Source organism: Podarcis tiliguerta (assembly GCF_965153285.1).
Source record: "Podarcis tiliguerta genome assembly, chromosome: 14".
Lineage (NCBI taxonomy): Eukaryota > Metazoa > Chordata > Lepidosauria > Squamata > Lacertidae > Podarcis > Podarcis tiliguerta.
This window is the reverse complement of record NC_139547.1, coordinates 51,144,441-51,167,687: the sequence shown is the minus strand read 5'-3', so window position 1 is coordinate 51,167,687 and position 23,247 is coordinate 51,144,441. Positions and strand designations below refer to the sequence as shown.

The window sequence follows — 23,247 nt, the reverse complement described above, 5'->3', positions numbered from 1 at the left end:
ATGCGCCAAAATAAAATAATGCAGCAAAAATTCATTTCTTTATTTCCCCAAAGTATTCACCAATGAACAACTCAATTAATTAATTCAAAAGTTATGAAAGTTAATACATTTACATTTATAAATAATTTTATTTATTTATTTATGTAAATTTATTTATCTTTCATGAATTTATTTATTTCCCTAATACAGACAATACAGAGCTAGTTGGACCAATGGTCTGACTCTGTATAAGGCAGATTCCTCAGTTTATACATTATGTTTTAGAGTATATCTCTATAGTCTTTTAAAAGTATTCAAATAAGTTCTTATACATTCTCAGTAACCCTAACAACAATTAACTAACTTTAGATGTAGCAATAGTAGCAGCACATAAGACTAAAACAGCTCACCCAATACACCTTAGTATTTGGCTTGTGAAAACATTTCCTGTTTTAATAAATCACATACATTCCGCTCCTGGAAAGCTCAAAGTGTCTTTCACAGAAATCTCAGGCAGATCTTCCATTCAGACATTGGACATGCTGAGTGCTGCTTAGCTATAACAACAGGCGGATGGCACTGTGGTCTAAAGCACTGAGCCTCTTGGGCTTGATGATTGGAAGGTTGGTGGTTCGAATCACTGCGATGAGGTGAGCTCCTGTTACTCTGTCCCAGCTTCTGCCAAACTAGCAGTTCAAAAGCACACCATTGCAAGTAGATAAATAGGTACAGTTGTGGCTTGTGCCAGAAGCGGTTTAGTCATGCTGGTGCCATGACCCGGAAACCTGTCTGTGGACAAACGGCAGCTCCCTTGGCCTGAAAGCGAGATGTGCGCCGCAACCCCATAGTCGCTCTTGACTGGACTTAACCATCCAGGGGCCTTTACCCTTTTAGCTTATTACAACATAGCATAGTAATAGTAGTAGTAGTAGTAGTAGTAGTAGTGTAACTGATTTATTAAACACCTTCTAAACTACCATCTTGATGTGATTTACACATAAAATAATTAAAAACAGAATGACAACCCAAGGACTCTCATGGTAAAGACCCATTTACCCAGCTGGGAAAGCCCACTGGAACAAAAATGTCTTCAACAGTTTCTGAAAAGTGTAGATAGTGGGCACCTGTCATTTCTCGAAAGGGATGCTATTCCACAGGACAGGAGCAGCCACATTAAAAACCCTGCTCTGATTTACTGCAGAGTGGGCTTCTGTGGTCTTTGGAACTTGCAGGAGAGAATCTCCCACAAACATCTACTGGGTATATAAGGAATAAGGCAGTCTGGCAATCAAAGTTGGTAAAAGTGGCAAGTAATGTGGTCACAAGCTATGTAGGTACTTATATGTCAGTAGCAACACCCTGAACATGGCCCGGTAGCAAACTAGCAGCCAGTGCAAATACCACAAGCAAGGTGTTATATGCTTGTGGGCATTAACCCCCACAAGCAACCTAGCCACCACATTCTCCACCAGCTGCAGCCTGCAGATCAACCCCAAGAGTGCATTGCAGTAATCAAAGTGTGAGGTTACCCATGCATAGATAGCTGTGGTCAAGCTATCTGGTTCCAAGAATGGCTGCAGATATCATAGCAATCAAAGTTGGTAAAAGTCACTCCTAGCCACTGAGGACACCTGTACCTAGAGTAACAGGGTTGAATCTAGGAGCACATCCAAATTATGCACCTGCTCTTTCAACTCCATCTAGGGCAGGCAACTTACCAACTTCCCAGATCCAGGAACTACTCGCTCACAGAGCCTCCTTCTTAACAGGATTCAGTTTCAGACTCAGTTTATTAGCTCTCATCCAGCCCACCACTGCATCCAGACACCGGTCCAGGGCCTCTCATTCCTGATTCAGATGTTACCAAGAAATAGAGTTGGGTATCATCAGTATACTGATGACACCTTGGTCCCAAACTCCCAGTGACTAGTCCTACCAGCTGCATGTAGATGTTAAATAGCATTGGAGGCAATATAGTCCCTGTAGCAGCCCATAGCTCAAAAGCCAAGAAGCTGAGGAGCATCCAATGCTACCTTCTGAAAGCATCTCTGGAGTTAAGACTGGAACCACTGCCCCTGATACCCATTGCCCATAGGCAATCCAGGAGGATACAATGATCAATGGCATCAAAAGCTGATAAAGGTCATCCATCAGGGCTACCAAGCCAGGTTCAAATCTGAACCCAAATGGAGATGGGTCTAAAAATTCAGTTTCCTTGAGGAATGCCTGCAGTTGCATCTCCATGACCCTTTTGAGTGCCTTGCCCACAAAGTGGATATTTGCAACTGGACAGTATTTGTTGAATATCATTAGGTCTCAGAGCATTCTCTAGGCCCAAGCTCTTGCCATTGTTGCATGTATCTTTGAAACTTGCATAAAAGGGTGTACCAGGTATTAAATGCTAAGTTTATCCTCAAATGTTAAGAGTGTTTCCCAATAATAGTTTTCTAGTGATTTTGCATGCAAGAGAGAAAAAGGCATTTCCATTGTCTGAAAGCCAGAAGGGCACTTAAAGTTTCTGCAGATCTGAGCAAGCAATTTAGGAAAATGGACAATTTGTTTTGAGTGGAGCAGCCTGGAAGAGGCTTGCTGCTTAAGAAAATCTAAGACAGAAGATGGATAGTACATCAATAAGTGAAAATATCAATGAAAACACTGGAAATTATTCCTAGCGTTTCTTTTCCTTTTTGTTCCAGAGCTCAATGGCTAGAAGAGGGCTGTCGTGTCTTAAGTGCCCAAATTCAAAATCTGGCTTCCCAAAGACCGGAATGCATTTTATAGTTTTCAGTGGCACCTCCAATATGGATTAAAACATTTATTTATTTTTAAAATGAACATATGAAACTGACTTATGTCAGCTGGTCCATATATACATAATTATATTTGTAAACCACCTTTCCACAGTTCAAACCATGCTAAAGGTGGCTTACCACACGAAAAATGCGTAACTGCAACATAACAAAAGTAGTCATAAACAATAAATAAAACATCAAAAATACAGAAGCAAATGGAACAATTTCCACATATATCACAAGATCTGAAAGAAAACTCCAAAAAAACCCCAACAACAACAACACCCCTTACTGGCACACATACACAACAAAAACTGAAATAACACCCCAGCCCAAGAATTTGCTTGGGGCTTGCTGCGTGCCTGTGATCATACCGCTCTTGGTTCTTGTCATGCTAGCTTGGTTTGTGCCAATTCTTAGTTCACTTTAGCAGTACAGGTTCAGCCTATAGCAGGTATATCGGCAGTGAACTAGGCTCTGCTGTCAAGCTTTAGTCTGCTGAGCCCAAAACATTGAGCTGCAAGGCTGAAAATGCAATGACTGATGTCAACTCTAACGTAAACCATCTCCTCCCAGGGCAGACAAGAATGGCATAGAGAAGAATGGTGTGCTTTTTAAGGTTGTTTATGTATTGCATATTCTGTAATATTATATGCATTTGTTTTAATGTTGTTAATGTCCCCTCCACAAAATAAATAGTTTTGCTTTGCCGTTCCCACCCGCCATTTGAAATTCTGCATATTATTTACATTTCCCCCTCCAGTCCTCTTTGCCTCAGCCAGCCATTTCACCACAGGATCCTTTCTTTGCCTGCAGGGGACAGACACCTAAACAAATAACATTATTTCCCCCCCTACCTTAGCCTTTTCCTCTTTGACAGGATTACCTAAAGTACCAACCACATCCATCCTTAATCTTTTAACTGTTGTTATATTTGTCTGAGTTCTCCAGACAATATTTTATTTTACAATAAAACAGAATCATAGAATAGTAGAACTGGAAGGGATCCTGAGGGTCATCTAGTCCAATCCTCTGAAATGCGGGGGGGGGGGGTTGAGTTTTACTATAATTAAAAAATACTAATAATTATAAAAATAATTAGTATTTTAGTAAAATTAGTATTTCAAAGAAATACTGTATTTGGAGGACAAACAAGAGTCTAAACAAAGCTACATGACCAGCACTATAAGACTTTTCAACTGAATTTAATTTTTAGTTTACCTTACCATGATGTACTGGGAAAGAAAGCCAAGGCACAGTTAGAATCATCTGGCCACCGTCTCATTTTATTTACAAAATAAAACGAAATATATTGTTGTAGTAAAAATGTGAAAAATACGCATTTAATTATCCTTGGCTTTCCTTGGAAAAATACCCACTGCCTAAAAGCAAAGTGTTTTTAATTAGTAAGTGAGTATTTTCTGAAGATGATGTTGAACATTCAGACTAATACAAAACATTTCTAATTCAGCATAAGATTAAGTCTCTGAATGGGTAATAGATGGGGGGTAATGGAAGAAAAGCATGTGCATTGCTGTAAATCAAATAAACGCATGACATCACCTTCCCATAAGAAATAAAAGACTGTTTATTTCCTAGCTTTTCTGCTTTGGGCAATGAATGTTGTTGATTGCTGACAGGAGTAGAGAGAATCTGCCTTTTTTTAAAAAACGGGGCTTGTGTATGTCTGTTGCATAATGCCAATGGAGGGCACAGGGTCATCACCTAAATATAAAAGACAGAGTGCACAGACAGTTCCAATGCACAAAAACAATGGCAGAGTGCCAAGCAGAGTTATGAGTTTAAGCACAGAGATCGAGAACAGTGGGGAGTAAGAAGTTTGGGGTGAAAAGTTTATCATAAGATTGGTATTGAAGACTGCTCATGAGCTCTGCACAAGCATGCAAGCTTTGAAGGAGCTAGTTCTTCAGCTGGCTTTTAATGAACTTTCCCACCATCCCTACTTTTGACAATCAGTTGGCATTTTTTTAAAAAGAGGAACTACAAGCCATGCTTAGTAATTTCCAGTCCTGCAAAGTTAATTTAGAAACTGAAGTAGTTCAGCCAAATGAACTTTTTAGTTTATAAAATGTTCATCCTCTGCATTCAGTGTTAAAAACTGCTCTGCTGAGGTATAGGGCCCAAGAGCAAATCAGGAGCCACATGTAAGATTTTTGACAGACAGACTATCATCAGGTGAAGCTTTCCCCTTTCCCCATAATTATATTTCCATTAAAATATACAGGCTTACCCAGTTTAATTTGTGCCAGTCACACAGCTACTAAAGGCACAAGGTCTCTTTCACTTTGTTCCTGATCTTCATGCTGCAAGCTGCTCCCCTTAGAATAGAGGGGAGGGAAGATGCAGACAATGCTTCACATTCCTTCCTCAGTCCTGCCTTTTCAATGCTTGCAGCAAACTTTCCAAATATTTAGAGTGTCAGACTAAGACCTGGGAACCCTAGGTTTGAACCCCCACTTGGCCAGTCACTGGCCAGTCACTACTTCTCAGCCTAATCAGGGTTGCTGTGGGAATTAAATGAGGAGGGGGAGAACCATGTTTGCCACCTTGAGCTCCCTGGAGAATAAGATGGGATATAAATGCAACAAATAACATTTCAGCTATGAAAAGTGCTTATGCAACGATTTTCTAACTTGCACTCTGCCCTATATCAAAGGAATGCTATGACTAAAGAAACAGAAATATTCAAATTCATGACCCAGTTAGAGCTCACACAGTTAGGTGCAGATCAAGGGGGCATTCTTTGCAGCACCCCTGAGAAGAGAGGAAATAAACAGAATAATGAAGCAAATGAGTATTGTTAAGGTGCCAGGCCCAGACAGATTTTTTGTGGAGTGGTCCAAGTGTCATCTTGACTTATTAACCCCCAAACTGCATTCAGTTTACTAGGAAGCTTCGGAAAGATCCTCACTTTCCCATCCTTCTCTGTACGTAACACAAATTCCAAATTCTGTAATTCCAAAACCTGGCAAACACCCAAACTCTGTGAGTTAAATCTCACTAATCAACACTGACAGCAAAATCCTTGTAGCAGTTCTAGTGGACAGGCTTCAGGAAGTGATGAGCATCCTAATCCACCCAAACCAGGTTGGATTTATATGACACCATCAAAGGGTAGATAAGCTCCATCTTGTAATTGATCTAGTAGCACTCAACAGTACTAGCACATTGCCATTAGACTTGTTCTCCTTGGATGCTGAAAATGAATTTGATTTGGTGCAGTGGCTCTTTTTCTTTATCCTAGGGCACTGGCTCTGTGGTATACTCCAAGAACATGTGCACTGGGTGAAAACCATGTACATAACACCCATGTCCAGGATACAGGCAAATGTCATATTGTCAGGTTCCCCCCCCCCCATGCAGAGGGTAACCAGACGGGGATGCCCCCTTTTCCCACTGATATTTCATCTTTTTCTAGAGCCCTTAATATTTGCCATACAACAAAATACCAAGATCTGGGGGCGCAATATGGGGGGATTTGAACATGCAGCTTGTTGACGTGATGAGACTAAGGCCAAATATAGCCCAATGTTATTAAACCAAAAGAAAATATACGGTACTTTTTTCTGCAATGATTTCATCTTAATGAATAAATGCAATTGCCTGCATATAAATACAAAAACATCCAGAGTGTATTTTGGTTTTTGGAAAGCAATTAGAAATAAATAATAGAGCTGAAATATTCATAGCAATATATTTATTCAAACTTTATAGTAAATTTTGATTAGCTTTCCATGCACATTCTGTAGAAGACAAATGCTTCAAGTATTCAAAACAAGTTAATCAAACCCTAAACAAAATAAATATGGTTTTCATGGCAACCTAAGGAATTTTTAAAAAACAAAGTATAATATATAAGTGCAGCGGGCAGCACTTAAAAGTCTTCTGTATGTCCCTTCAGTAGCAATATGTAACAATACACTACTTGGTTTTTGTATTACAGAATTATAATATAATATTAAGTAATGCAAGATGCTGGATGTATAACAATTGTCATACTAAGGCCTGTTCTATTTCCTATCCTCTTTCCTAGCCCACCTTTCAGTACTGCTTTCTTTTACACCTCCCAAATATTGTTGGTGTCCCATCAGAGTTGTGTATTTCTGTTCAGTTTTTTTGGCTGCTGACTGCAGTAAAGCACCCCCATTGATCAACCCAATATCAAAATCACAGACATGCTTTCTTCTGTGTTTAATCAAGCCAGTAGACGTTGTTACCCTAAATAGTAATTTAAATTGCAGTTCCATACATAACAATCCTGCATTCTGAGTGTTCCAAGCACATCACAGCCATCAGCAGCTGGTTGGCAATGGAGTCTTATTTTGCATGGACTAAGGGCTAAAGGGCCAGAGATGCTTGTTCTGCCCAGTGAGTCACTCTTATGCAAGCTAAGACAGAGGCATGACATTTCTCCCTCTCTCCTACACGAACATAGGCTTTGACAATTTTATACAGCAGGTATGGGGCTGACCTGAGACAGCAAAACTAATCTAACACCACTTGTTGAATTCATGGCTTGACGTAGAGACATTTTAGCTCACAGATGATACGTGTAGCCACGATGCGATGCCACCTCTCAGCGAACAGTTTCCACACAGATACCAAGCTCATACAGTTCAAACATTAAGTGATATGGCAAAATGTGTATCTCCATCAGACTATGTTTGGTAGAAAGTTCAAATGCAAGCAGTTTGCCATGGAATGCATTGAACAAATCACTACATATAAATTACCCCACCCATCCCTGAACCCCACAGTGAATCACACTGACAACGTAAGAGGAGCCCTTCAGCTGAATCAGACCAAAGGCTCATCTAGCCCAGCATCCAATTCTTCACTTGCATCCACTGAGACCTTGACACCACTATTAAACCAGGTGAACCTTGAAAGGTGTCCAGAGCACTGCCTAGTCCTGTTGGATGAGTTTCTGTTAGTAAGGCTTGAGGATATAGACATGGTGCTTGGATCAGTCAGGGCAACCACTTGCACTCTGGACCTTTGCTCCTTTTGGCTGAAAAAACTTGCAGGGATGGGACAGCTGGCAGGGCCAGGGAGGTGACTAATACCTCCTTTCGAGAGGGGGTGGTCCCTGCCTACTTGAAGGAGGCAGTGGTAAAATGACAAATGACCTTTTGTTTGCCAAGCATTTAGTTGTTTAAACATTTGTAATCTGTCAATATAGGTTTTCATAACAATATCTATTTTGATAAAAAAATGTCTATAATGCAGACCCTCCAAGTGTCCCTATTTTCCAGGGACATCCCTGATTTTGAGAAGCCGTCCCAGTTTCTGATTTGATCCTGGAATGTCCCATTTGGTATGGAGGTATCCGACTCCTGAGCCGTCTAACTGCATTTCTGTATAGGGAAGGTTTTTTAAAAAATATTTAATGTTTTATATATGTTGGAAGCTGCCCAGAATGGCTGGGGCAAGATGTGTAGGGTATAAATAGTAAAATTATCATTACGGAATGGGATGTCCCTATTTTCATCAGATAAATGTTAGAGGGTATGTACAATGTATTAGAAGAAAGGAACTGCATTGCAGGGGGTTGTACTAGATGACCCTCAGGATCCCTTTGAATCTATGATTCTATGAGATATCATAAAGGCAGCAGAGAGCATTGTTGGCTGCCCACTCTCCACCTTAGAGCAGATTTATGCCACAAGGTGCCATAGGAAGGCACTGGACATAGTAAAAGATCCATCGCATCCTGGTCACTGTCTCTTTGAGCTCTTGCCGTCGGGACGGAGATACAGGACGATGAAGACAAGAACGAGCCGTCTTAAGAACAGCTTCTTCTCCAGAGCGATCTCGGCCCTGAATGGGAAGCCCGGACTTTGAAAGTCATCAAATCTCCTTTGCTGTATTTTACTATATTTTTTAATTACTGTTTTTATGGAGCAGCCAAGTAATTTCGTTGTCCCCGAAGGGGGCAATGACAATAAAGATATTATTATTATTATTATTATTATTATTATTATTATTAAGATAGTTCTGCTGTCTTAAGTTTTAACTGTATTGTATGTTTCCCCATTTTGTTCTTTTGTGATGCAATGATACAAAAATAAAAATCTTTCCTCATTACAATGCTGAAAAATAGAATCTATAGATTGCTATTCTAAAAGCCACTTACGTGTACTCGTTGGTGAAGGCCGTGGTTTCCCTGCCATTGTGCAGCCATTTAAATTCCAAAGGCCAGCTACCTTCTGCCAAACATGTAAGCACGAGGCGGTTCCCTTCTAGGTGAGTCTGGGGCAAGCCTGGCTCTGTCTTGAAATAGGGTGCAACGTCATCTGAAATAGGATAGAAAAATAAAGTCAAAATGAGGGAACAAGGTTGTGAAATTGCTTTATGTTCTTTTTCAAGACAGACTACAAATCAAGTGCTTACGGTTTTGATTTTTCTAGAAAGGGATCAGGTACCTCCTAGAATTTCACACCAACCAAAGAGAACAGACAGAAAATGCCTATCCAAGTTCTTTAGTTAATCTTACCATCATAGGTGGTTCAATACACATCACATATATGTACATATTGCTACTCTGATAATCTAACTTCTATGCAAATAAGAACATAAGAAGGGTATGCAGGATCAGGCCAATGGCCCATCTAATCTAGCTTCCTGTTCTCATAGTGGCTCACAGACACCTGCAGAATTCAGTGACAATGGCTCTCTCCCTTCTGTGGTTTCCAGCAGTTGGTATTCAGAAGCATTACTGCCTTTGATCATGCAGATGGAGCAAAATCATCCTGGTTAAAAGCCATTGTTAGCCTTATTCTCTATGAATTTATCTAATCCTCTTTTAAAGCCATCCAAGTTGGTGATCATCACTACTTCCACTAATAACAATGACAAAAATTTTATTATTTGTATTCTGGCCATTTGACTGGGTTGCCCCAGACACTCTGGGCAGTTCCCAACAGTAGTGTTCCTATTTACTACTGGCCGAGTTTTGAGAAATGATTTTTGTTGAAATTAATTTAATCACAAAAACAGTAAGTATTTCCAGCAGTGCCTGCCTGACCATGAGGCAGGCTAAAGCAACTGAGGTTGCATGGTGGTGGCTTCTTCCAGTGAGATCTTGCAGAACTTGCATGAGATATCACAAGATATCGCCATAAACCAGTGCATTTATGAATCTCTCACTGCCCACTTATCTCAATATAACCATGTATCTTTCTTTGTAGAAGAAGAAGGGTTTGGATTTGCTTTATCACTACCCAAAGGAGTCTCAAAGCGGCTAACATTCTCCTTTCCCTTCCTCCCCCACAACAAACACTCTGTGAGGTGAGTGAGGCTGAGAGACTTCAAAGAAGTGTGAGCAGCCCAAGGTCACCCAGCAGCTGCATGTGGAGGAGCAGGGAAGCGAACCCGGTTCACCAGATTACGAGTCTGTCGCTCTTAACCACTACACTACACTGGCTCCCAAAATTACTGAACTGTAATGGATATCTATACTGAAGTTAAATCATTATTCTGCCACTCATCCTTAGGCCTTAACTTTTTTCTTTTTTAAAAAAAAAATGCTTCATAGAATGAGAGCATACCGTATCGCTGTACAAGATATTTGAATCCTACACAAAAAACAATGAAGGGAAAATACAATGGTAGAACTTGGTAATAAATGTATGCCAGGATTTCCTTACATGCCCAAGTAACTTACAAAACCAATATGTTACCTTCCCTCTCATCTTCCCATTCCACCTCCCCACCCCCTGCATAAAACTTCAAAAAGCCATAGTAGAGCATAGCTGCCTGCTGTTATTGCCTTTTTTGTATAAATGTGCTGTCTCACACTCAAATTTAAATAGATGTGGACTTGATCTCAGAAGCAACAGAGAGGGAAAAGCCTGGGAGGAAGCGGTCACAGGGAGCAGGGAAAGTTTGTGGCGGAGTGAAGTCCAAAATCAGAATCAGAGGCAAAGGCAGAAGCAGGAGAGAAGGGAGGCCAAGTGGCAGAGATGTTTTAAGGGGGTGCCTCCTGCTCCTGTTTCAGCAAGCTCCCCTCCCTCCTGGTCTCCTAGGACCAGAAGAGGTATGAAGAGGGAGGAGCAAAAACAAGCACATCAGCATAGTCTCAGATTGCTTGGGAAGGACCTGCAAGGGGGGGGGGTGAAGAGAGATTTAGGCAGCTGTGGGAAGGCAGGGACCTTCACTCTGCACAACTGCCTCATAGGGACAAGAATTACAGAGAAGAGTTGCTGGGCTCACTAGGCCTGGTACACCTGAGCCAGACTTGCTTCTGCTGATAAAAATTTAACTCCATGTGATGTTTTGCTGATTGGGTCCCTGACACTTGGTTCACCCTCTCAATTTAATTATTTTAAATTTAAGCTGTGAACTAAAATCCAGACCCGATAATGTAATTAAACTGTTTCTGTTATGGTTTTGTAACAGTATTGTCTGCAAATATCAAAGGCCCAAGTTAAGCAGGATATAACAATCCTTTTAAACTTCATTGTTTATACTCTGCACTCACATATGATGAAAATGTTAATATATAAAGCTGTTACAAAGTAATATCTTATTCAAGGTTCTTTATCATGCATTGTTTTCTTTTGAAATGCAAAGATGTGATTTGTATTTATAATTTCAAATTTTTAATATAAATGCAATGTTATTAAAAGTTTTACCACAATAAACTTATTATCTGCACACAATGAGAGATTAGTTGCACAAAAGACTGCATAAGATTGTGCAGCAAGAGCTGGGGAAGATGATAGAGTCTAAGTGTCCAACTCTAAATATATGACCCGACACAATAATTTCCATGAGGTGGGCATGGCAGTTGAACTAGGTTAAACACTATTCAGGTTTGCTGTTTAAATTAAATAGCACTGAATCCAAAGTTCATCTGATATTACCTAAAGCTACTGGAGTTGTTTAGCAGGCTATGTACTCCAACACATTCAGCCCCGAGACTGAAGTAAGTTGTATGCCTCCATTCAACAGGGCTTAGTGTGGTGTAGTGGTTAAGAGCGGTAGTCACGTAATCTGGGTAACCGGGTTCGCGTCTCCGCTCCTCCACATGCAGCTGCTGGGTGACCTTGGGCCAGTCACAGTCTCTCAGCCCCACTCACCTCACAGAGTGTTTGTTGTGGGGGAGGAAGGGAAAGGAGAATGTTAGCCGCTTTGAGACTCCTTAAAGGGAGTGAAAGGCGGGATATCAAATCCAAACTCTTCTTCTTCTTCTTCTTACTTCTTAATAAATGTGCATAAGAACACACTCATAAGTTGCTAAGGTTTCCTGATGTTCAGGCAAAGGTACTCACTTCCTAACAGAATGAAGTCAGTCTGGTGTGCATTGTCCTGAACTCATATTTGATTCTTGTTAGAACTTAGTTCTATTAATTTCAATGGGTCTACTCCAAGCAGAACTTAGTTGAATACAACCAACCAATTTAAGTTTTGCATGTTTCCTATAAATTGTAGAAAAATAAAGTGTGTTTAGAAGCGCATTCCTGAACAAGCCTTACACTAAATAAGACTTGAAATAGGTTTAATTTTAAAAGTTGGTTGGTTGTAGATTTGGAACGGAAGGACTGACATAGTAATTATGGCTGGGTTGGTAAGAGATCACACATAATGTTGGCTAGATCCTTTTCCTATTGATGTGTAAAACACCTGCAAAAGGGCATAGAATGAATAAAAAAATCCTCTTTGATATTTTCTCCCTGCTGAAGAAGAGCCTTTTTATGACTGATTCTCCAGCTCCTACTTGTGCTTTCCTATCATGGAATCTTGTTAGCAATTTTGATCTACAGGTTGATGATAGTTTCAAAACTATATCCAACACTTGCACACTATTAAAAACTCTCTCATTCAAACCCCAAAGCGGATTTTTTCTTCACACAAAAAAAGTAATTTTAAGACCGTCTGGTTAAAGACAATGTTGAAAGGCACATTAATCTTGCTGTTCTACAGGATGTTTTTGTTCAAAGCTGCTATCAAAATTCTTCATTTATCCTGAGACATGTCCTGCTGTGATAATCATTTCATCCAAGCTTACTTTTCTAACTTTCTAAAGAGAGTTTAATGAACTGCATTTAATTCTTGTGAATGCAAGTAGCAGAACAGCCTAGCACCACGTATTATACCAGAGGGTATAAACACAACTATATTTGAGGTCAGAACTTCAAATACAGTAAAGAGTAAAAAAAATGTTGAACAGACTTTATTAGAATACTGTGCTCTGCCCCTGAGGAAGGGGCACATCAAAGGAGGCATTTTTCATACTTTCCATGGACCATACCTAGCAGAGGGCTCAAAGAAGGCACCAACTAATATCTGGTCAGCTGTATGCCAGGCTTTATTCCAGTAATATTGCTTCACAACATCTGATTTTGCCTATGGCCCAGTGTCCTCTCAGCAATAAGTCCTTTGGCCCACCTCTTCTTCCAGGCTAGTTCACTGTCTGACTCATCCTCAGGCACCTCCCTGGAGCTGGGGTGCATTTCTAGGATGGGAAGCAGTGCCAAAGACAGGCCAGGCAGCTCCTCCTCTCCTCTAGGGATGTCCAATAGTAATGAGGCAGGACCTCAGCTCAATAACCTGCTTGATCCCTCCCCAGCATACATATCAACACCTCCCCAACCACTGGACTCCACCCCAGGATCCAATTCCACAGCCTTGTCCCATTCCTCTGCCCCTTGCTTTGCCAAGATGTCTCTACAGGACATCTCTACATTACTATCCCCGTGTCCTGTCTCCCACCTAAGAGGTGATTACTGTAAAAGTAAAGTACTAAACTTTTAGTATACCTGTTTAACAGTACAAACACAGTAGCTAGGCAAGTGCAGCAGCTAATCCAGGTGCTCTTACAAGGCAAATGAGTGACAACAATAAATCCAGTTTGAGGACAAAGGCCAAGTTTCAGGAGTTCAAGAGTAGTAACAAGAGTTCCAAGACTGTGCAGGAGCTGTGAAGTTGTTACAACAAGGTTATCCATCTACCCAACAAGCTTTTATGCAGTCAGAGAAGACTTGATTACTTGTGAGAGTCCCTCTACCTGCAAGAATTCCTAGACTGAAGAAAGGCACTAATCTCTGGGCCAAGGGAGTCTCCTCACGCCTCTTATGGCACTGCTTCTTCCTGGAAGCAGGAGAAGCAGTGACCTCCTCCTCCAAACTCTTCCACTGTCAAAACACACTGGGCCCTGGGTACCTCTCATCCTCCACAGACTGGGAAGCCCCAGGGTCCCCCAACTCATGCAGTCTTGGCATGTCCAGAGGCAGAGTGGCAGCTTTATCAAGTGGGTTCTGCTGCTTCGTTTCATCCCCCTCCCCCACACACCTCAAGTGCTGTCCACATTGGAAGCAATGATACCCTGAAGCTCTTATTTGCGTCAAGTTACAAGAAAGGAGATTCCAACATTGGGAAATATTTTCTGACAGTAAGAGGTGTTCAACAGTGGAACAGTCTTCCTCATGAGGTTGTGGACTCTCCTTCCTTGGAGGTTTTTAAGCACAGGTTGGTAATCTGTCATAGATGCTTTAGCTTAGTTTCCTGCATTACAGGGACTTGGACTGGATGACCCTTGGGGTCTCTTCCAACTCTACAATTATTTGATTCTATGATTCTATGAATAAAACTTCCAGTTGCACCAATAACATTTTTTTTGGGGGGGGGGGGGGAGGGATGGATGATTATAATTGAGTCTGCAGTTGTGGGGGAGGGTTAACCTCCCATTCCTATACACCAAGCACATATTTATCTCCCCACATCTGATATTTAAAGGAGGGGATGCCTAAATTTGCTAAATGCAATCACACATTTAAAATACCTTGTTTGGCCCCTCCTGGTGGCGCTGTGGGTTAAAGCCTCAGTGCCTAGGGCTTGCCGATCGAAAGGTCGGCGGTTCGAATCCCTGCGGCGGGGTGCGCTCCCGCTGTTCGGTCCCAGCGCCTGCCAACCTAGCAGTTCGAAAGCACCCCTGGGTGCAAGTAGATAAATAGGGACCGCTTACTAGCGGGAAGGTAAACGGCGTTTCCGTGTGCGGCTCTGGCTCGCCAGAGCAGCGATGTCACGCTGGCCACGTGACCCGGAAGTGTCTTCAGACAGCGCTGGCCCTTGGCCTCTTTGAGTGAGATGGGCGCACAACCCTAGAGTCTGTCAAGACTGGCCCGTACGGGCAGGGGTACCTTTACCTTTACCTAACTTGTCAAAGTGTGTGGCCATTTCCAAGTTTGCACTCAGTTATTTTTCTGGAACTTCAGCCTTATTCTCAAGATATAAAAGACCCCCCTCTGCATGTCTCTTCTAGGTATGATAGCAGATTATGTGTGCTAATACTGCATTGCTGCTTCCATGAGCAGTTGTATGAAATCAGAAAGTGCAGGCAGAATTCTATGCACACAGAGTTTCTGTCTTCCCCTGCATACAGTCAGATTATTTTTATTTTTGGCATAAACAAAATCACAGGAAAACTGATATGAAATATCAAAGCAAAAAGATAGTGGGGTCAGAAACATTGGTAATGCATTCCAGATTGTTAGTATAATAAAAATTATAACAAGCCTGTATAAATAAAAATGCCATGAACATGGAGAGCTAGACTCTGTTGATGAGCTGTGCACCGAATTCTTTAATACAATGCATAGGATTTCCTGAGCCAAGAGTAAGTCTTTCCTCCAAGGGTGGGAGCTAGGAGTCCAAGATCTGCCCCATGTCTCCTCTTCCAGGATGCAGAACAACAGTGGACATTATGGGTGAAGAAGCAGCAGAGCTTGAGAAGAGAGGTCCCTGGGTGTAGCAGTGGGCAAGTCAAGCTTTATGTGGAACTGCCATCTTTCTAATAGAATCTAGGATACAGGCACTGAATGGGAAACACTCACTGCTCCAGGCTTAGTACACTCTGAAAGAGAATTCGGGCTTCACTGATGCCCATGGCAAAACCTCTAACTATTATCAAAGAACTTCTGTTAGTAACATTTTTCTTTAAAACTACCAGAAAAATGTGTTTTTAAAAAACCCACCCACAGTAGGTTTCAGAACTATGGAGAAAAAGGCATAAAAGTTTTATATAACTTAATTATGAACAGTTTGCATGCTGCAGCCCATAAGCAAGTAAGTAAAGTTTGCCCCAGGGTCCTCTCAAATCAATGGGAATTGCCAGCATGTGTGAAAGGCAGTTGTGGAATAAATCCACCAGTCCGCTTTTCCCCCCTCTAGTAAACTACTGAGCTATCCAATGAAATCGATGTCTAAAAACCAAATAGTTACCCAAATTATCTCTTTCTATCCATTTTCATTAGTTTATACCAACACCTACGTTAATAGAAAGATAATTCCACTCTGGGGATATTTTCCTGTTTCTTCTTTCTAGCTTAATCTTCTCCCCATATTCTTTTACTGTCCCCCATCCGACACTTCTTGTATGTTACAAAGCTGTTGTCGGCGCCTTTGGGCACTTGCCTCTCTACAGCTGATGAGTAAAAAGAAAAAAAGCTTGAAAATAAGTCCTCAACAATTGCAGCTGAAATACTTGCATTATATTTTACTGTGCTGAAGCACAGATCAACCTTCCACAACAAGGGGTTTTTTCAGCTTCATGGTTTGAACAGGAAATATTGAGGTCTAAGATGCAGCTTAACTTGGTGAGCCACTATAAACCTGGTGATGCCTGAACAGATTAGAAGGAAAATGGGCTTCTGACCAATACCAATTCCTGCAACTGGCAGGTAGTATGATTTTAAATTCTGGGAGTCTTGGTATTCTGTCTTTGCCTAGTCAAGCACCTACTGAACAATACCTTCAGGTCTAGATATAAGTACAACCATCCATGGTCTTGGCCTGTCCATGACCAGGAACACCTGGCAACTCCAGCTGTACTCGTCAAAGTTTAAGGTCATTGGATATTATCTAGAACTCCATCTGACACCTGAACTTCTACAATTCAAATGGCACTGTAATAAAATTGTCCTCAAAATTCAATATTATTAGAAGTTTAATTTTAATGGACCTACTAAAGCATTATTAAAAGAATACACTTTTAAAGTTTATAAAACACTTTGATGCTCTGTAAGATATAAACCCTTCAAGAAATTGTATCATGTTTAGATTTGTTTTTCACATTACGTACAAATCATACATTTATAAGTTACACTAACTAATCAGCATACACTCAAACTGAGTTCAAACAAAATGGGAAATAAGCAAGATTTCAATCTGAAAAGGTTATCACAACCATGGCAATTCTAAATTCCTATTCCCCTGGCTCACAACAATTTGAGAGTTTACTAAGTATTTTATCTCCCTCGATACACATAAATATGACTAGGAACATTTCTACTGTTTCCCCAGATGGAAACCATAAGATATTAAATGCTGGTTATGGAATAGCAGGCAAACTATTATTGTTTTAAATTTCCAAGAAGTAAATCCACTTAATCACAAATGTTAGTGATAGTGGTCAGCTGTTTTGAATATCAACCATTCTGTATTATACATCTTTTCATGAAAACATGGCCCAATGCCGCAATTTACCCCATAGGATCATTTTGCCTCAGTTATGAGACATTTTGGTCAAAAGAGGATTCTGAAACAATACAGAAACCTGCAAAAGCAGTGAAATTTGTATACTCCCAGGTCTTCCCTCTTGGGAAATAGAAATCTCTAAGAAATCTTCTGAAATGAGAACTTTATAATTGAGTGCAGAATGAACTTAGAAGCTGATATAGCCAGTGGCCTTCTTTAGAGCAAGCATGGTCAACCTGTGGCCATCCAGATGTTGTTAGACTCCCAACTCCTATCAAGCCCCAGCAACCATAGCCAATGGTCGGAGATTGTTAGAGTTGTAATCCAAAAACATGTGAGGGGCTGCAAGTTCCTCACCCCTGCTATAAAACAATTCTAGATAATGGTTCCCTGCAATACTAAGACAAATTCAAGCATTTAGATCCTCAGTGCTTGATTTTAACAAAGGAATATTCTATGACATCAGGCTAAGAAGCTGTGGAATTGCCAGCTACAAAGATTTCTTTTATTTCTATTTTCCTTTGTTTTGTCTTCTAGCTTTCCTGAGCCCTGAAGTAATTCCTGAACTTTCTAGCCCTTCAGTTCTTCAGGGACACATACCTTTTTTACATTCTGAAGAAAAAGTCATTTCATACAAAATTATTATTGCTGATAATATAATTAATGAACCTATTGCAACTGATCAGTATAAAGCTTTTCATCTTCCTCAGTTACCTTTACAGAAACAAATCAAATGCAAATCCCAATGCTAGCAGGTTAAATCTGCAATATGGGATGGTGTGTGTGGGTTCAGGAGAGAGACTTCCTTTGTATCAACAATTTGACTCCATAGCAAGCAAAAGCTTATATACAAGCCAATACAATACATAATTATTCCCTGTGTAGCAAAGCCTAATGTACATTATTACAAAATTACTAAGTAATATGCTATCCGTTCCCCACTACACTTGCAATCATGCTGTTAATTAAGAACAGGAAATCTTCAAAAGTACTTTTGAGTTGCCTGCATTGCTGGCCTAGAAGCAGAGGGAAGGGAAGCAATTTTGGGAAAGGTGGTGAAATGGACAGAGAGTAAAATCTTCGCTTGATAAGATTCAACATGCTTTACCAAGACCCTTCAGTAAATAGACTAGCTGAGTTTGGCAAATGATTCTGAGTTCTCCAGAGGGATTAGATGCCACAGTACATGCTCCAACTTCAGATTAGAAAGGTCTTTCAATTACTAGGGGGCATGAAGAATTATATCACCAGACCTGCACTAATCCATTAAATCATAACTGAATATTTTCTAATAAAAGGTGCAGTCTGAACTATGAACTCAGAAGCCCCTTTCTACACTTAAAAGGAAAGTTTGAGAGTTCCTTGGGAGGGAGTATGTTTCCATTCCTAAGAAATCTTGAGGAGATGCTATAGAATGCGCAAAGGTTCCTTTCTGTCACCTCCAAATAAAGTTTTGAGTACCGATTAGGTAAGAAATGGAATGCAATCACATAAATTTTCAATCAACAGTTTATGGGTAGCATTGTATGTCCCTGCCTACATTGACCTTACACATGAGTGTACTTTGCATTTATGGATTTTATAAGGTTTCAAACAGCTCTTCATTACAGGTACAGTTGAATACTTTATGAATATATGGAGGGGGGCTTCATATTATGTAGCTCACTAAAGGAGAAAGCAAGGACAGGGGAGCCAGTTCACAATGTTCAAATCTACTCTCTCTGTCCATTTCCCAGTACTCTGTGAATCAGGAGTGGCCCATCTCATTTCACTGAGTTGAAATGGCAAGATACTGCCCACCCCCACACTGCTGCCCCTCTGCCAACGCCTCACTTACTGAGGCCGTGCAGGATCTAGCTGGAAGCTGTCGTCCCCACTTCTCCTTACTTCCCCAGCAGCAGCGGCAGGGACAGCCGGAGTGGCCAAGTGGGTGCTGCCCATCAGGATTCCACCGCCCAAGGTAGTTGCCTCAGTCTGCCCCACGGGTGGGTTGGCCCTACTGTGAATCCTTGGCATAGGCAAACTCGACCCTCCAGATGTTTTGGGACTACAGTTCTCATCATCCCTGATATCTGGTCCTGTTAGCTAGGGATGATGGGAGTTGTGGTCCCAAAACATCTGGAGGGTCGAGTTTGCCTATGCCTGCCTTAGCATAACCAAGAAACAGAACCCAGAATGGATGAAAGAAAGCTTCATTCTCAAAAGCTAAAATTATCAGATGCAGGAAGCAGATGTGTTTTGTGGATGCCTCAAGTCTTGTGCATGTGACACGAGCAAGCCCCGTGGTGTGCATGCTGTATGGTCAGCACAAAACTTTGAGGGCTAGCCCCTTCTTGGAAAGTTTTCAGGAGAGCTGCCCCCACCACCACTTGGTGACCCTTTGGAGGAATATTGAGCACAGTGGTTGTGGTGTATGCGTGCAATTGTATCATCAGTTTGTGTTTTAGCTTGATGTGCCCATAACATGTGCACCTTAGCTGTTTTGAAAGGACCAGTTAAGGTACCAATTTTTTTAGAAAATTGAAGTAGTCATAAGAGGCAGTACAGAAAAGTTTATGTAAGAGAATGGAGAAATTAAATCCCAAATAGCATAATAGAACAGCTTTGAAATTCCAAGGCAATGTGGCCATATCACATGAAATGTCTGGTTCAGTCACAAAGATCAACAATTTTCAGTTATTAAAGGCAACATATATATCCCAGTCCTTTCTGATATTATTCTGTTCAGGTTTGTCAGTCATTAAACTAGAAAAGGTCATCACCTTCATATTTAATGCCAAAAGTAGCTTTGCGCTGTTTCACATTTTATTTTGTATGCTGTTCCTTTCCTATTAATTTCTGATCCTTATGCGTGAACTAGAAACAGTTTGCAAATGGGGGGGGGGGAGGACTAGCACTATGCATTTTACGAAGAACTGATTCTCACTGTGAATTTTGCACTCCAACATGGATACTAGAGCTCTGCAACCAATTTGTCCAAATCCCAAACAGATTTGTTTACAATTTGTGCTGAATCCATATAGACAGCTACAAATCACTTCAGAGCAGGTAGACCCAATAAATATATTTTGTAGTGGGTTGTGCTGATCTAGAACAAAAAAAAAACCACGTCTCTCTAAAGGCAGAGATACAGTCTGTAAAATGTTGCAAGTATTAATTACAGCTCCATATAATGAGAATGCCAAGGGAAGGAGAGGGGAAGGAATGAGTTAGATGGATTTGGAGGCCAGGATAGGATAATATTTATTATATATCTTTTCTTTTACCATCCCTTTTGCAGTATAAAATGTGACAAGGGTGGGACAAGGGTGCTTAATCTTATTCATAATTATCCAGGACGGTACCTTCCCCTTTTTATCCCTCTAAACAAAATAATCACAAATAACTTTATAATGTAAGCAGTACAATACTGTTTACTTACATAAAGGTTCAGACTTGATTTCATCAGTACGTAGCAGTGAAAAACAAGGCAGGCAGAAAATACTTCTAGATCACAAAATACATGGTTACGATTTTTAAAAAATGGAGTCTGTGCTCAGGAAAACACAAAAAAAGCATCCTCTCTCTAGTTACATGGCAAAGAAAGAGACTGAGCTCTGAGCAGGGGGGAAATACAATTGTACCTCAGGTTACAGATCCTTCAGGTTACATACGCTTCAGGTTACAGACTCTGCTAACCCAGAAATAGTGCCTTGGGTTAAGAACTTTGCTTCAGGATGAGAACAGAAATCATGCACTGGCGGCAGCGGGAGGCCCCATTAGCTAAAGTGGTACCTCAGGTTAAGAACAGTTTCAAGCTAAGAACAAATTAAGTTCTTAACCCAAGGTACCACTGTAGTAAGGATTATTTTCCTTTGGATTTTCCCACCAGGGCAAGCAGGGGATATGACCTCACAGAGTGCCCTCTCTAGGAATTTACAGGGGAACTCCATGTGCTTTTGCTTATCTAGCAAAACCTGACATTTTATTTTGGCTGCAATATAATTTCCCATAGAATGGAACTGGGCTTTGCTTATTGAGCACTCCAGTCCAGGGCTAGAATATCACCCAACTTTCTCCAATCACAGTGCCAGGTGGGGGGTGGGAGTGGTAAGGAATGGCGAAGTCTTAAACTGCAGCAAGCTTACTCTACCTCCACTCTCTTGTAAATTCTGTCTCTTCGAATTTGGTGGCATTTTCTCATCTTGTGTTTTGTTCCCATCACAATACCCAACCCTGCCTTATATCTATTTGTTTTCCAACCTTTCCCAATCAATCTCAGTTTCATCCTTATACAAAAAAGGTTTCTTGTCAGTGTATTAGTTACTTAGGCAATGTCACTTTCCTTATCCCCACCACCACCATTTTGTCCCTGTTTTTTTAGGCTAGGCTTGCATTTTAGTTCTGTTTTCTGTGTGTCTTTACTAGTACTGTGTGTGTAGGTCTTATAAGTCCGTGCACAAGCAACACACATGCAGTGTAATATTACATACATCATTGCAGTTCACTTAAGGTATATTAACCAATCCATTCTGAAGAACTCTTAAATGTTTGCTGTCCATTAGGAGCTTTACAGCTGGGAGTGTGTATGTGTGTAGAGAAGATGAAATACTTAATCAAAAGCAGAAGTGAAGAAGACAGAGAGACTGAAAATAAGGGAGAAGGAAAGGGATGACACAGGAAAATGGGATGAGATAAAGAATCAGAATGGAGGTAGAAAGTAAGAATGGAAACATGAAAATTCAACATTTTATTTTACCCTTGAACTAAAGTAGTAAAATAATTATCTATTTGACAAAAACAGTATAATACAATTCCTAGGAAGTCTATACTCCGTTTTAATCAGCTTCAGGAATGTATAGCTCACACAAGCGTTATGGCTGTACAAAAATTAATTTTTTTTTGCATAGATTCATGTTAATGCTCTCTATTAAAGTTGAATAGATGGAAGTGTTTGAAAGCTACTGCTTTAATCATTTGTACAATACACACTATTATACATTTGTCACAAATCTTTTTTGTTGCATAATGGATCTTTGACTAGTGATTCCACATGAAGCATGAATATGGGCAAACTGAAAGGTAACTTCTACTTAAGTCATTCTTAAAAGTTTAGATATTTTGAAAGTTTCTTTTTGTTCATTCAGTTAACGATTTCTATTAAACTTCTAACCAGACACGGAGACCTTTGCTTAGTCCAGAACATGCTACCCATAGCACAATATCAAACTATTCCACTCACCACCATCCATATTTTATGCGTACTTTGTAACAGCCAGAGTGCATGTCCAAACTGAGCCAACATTTAATAAACTCTTAACATTGACTCCAGAGGAATTTCTGCGTCCTATTGAGCCTACAGGAAACAATCTTTTCTACTGCTCATTTTTTAAACTCTCTGCTGCATCTTACAAGAGCCTACAGTCATCTGTTTCTGTTGCATGATACATCATTTGAACGACAATTCAGAAATTGTACCAGATGGATGTGTAACCCAAAACTACAAATAAGTTTCCTAAGAGAAAAAGCTATTAATAATCTAAGTCTCATACTTCAAAAACTGTGGAGGAGTATGGGTGCGTGTTACATTTTCAATTGTGCTATATCACAGCTTTTTGCAAATCTGAGGTCACTCATCACACGCCACCTGATCAGAACGAGAAAGCTAGAGAGACAGATTCTGAAATATATCCTAACAGTGCCTTCATTGCTGTCTCTCAACAAGTGTCACAAAACAGAAAACAAGATAATTCATTTCACCAGATTCTTATCACAGCCACATGTCTTATGTCACTACTACATCTACTCCCTCTGCCATTATTTCATGGAACAAACACAGCTGACAATCAAAACAGCATAAAGTTTGGACATTAAGACCAATCAAATTCTAGCAATAGAATAAAATTCATTCCTTGGCTTAAGCAACAAATAGAAATGAGTTGCTTAAATCAGTAAGTTATCCGTGGACTCTGAATTTTGAGTGTCTAGCCAGATATTT

At 40.5% G+C, this 23,247-nt stretch overlaps 1 protein-coding gene across 7 annotated transcripts in view; it reads right to left on the bottom strand.

The window, feature by feature from the left end:
* The window catches only part of SDK1 (sidekick cell adhesion molecule 1), a 586,517-nt gene that overhangs the window by 450,322 nt on the left and 112,948 nt on the right, over nucleotides 1-23,247 (bottom strand). For all 7 annotated transcript variants that reach the window (XM_083413291.1, XM_083413295.1, XM_083413296.1 and 4 more), the window contains exon 3: nucleotides 8,929-9,088. In XM_083413291.1, the coding sequence (XP_083269417.1) occupies nucleotides 8,929-9,088 (160 nt within the window). The remainder of the gene's footprint in view (nucleotides 1-8,928; nucleotides 9,089-23,247) is intronic.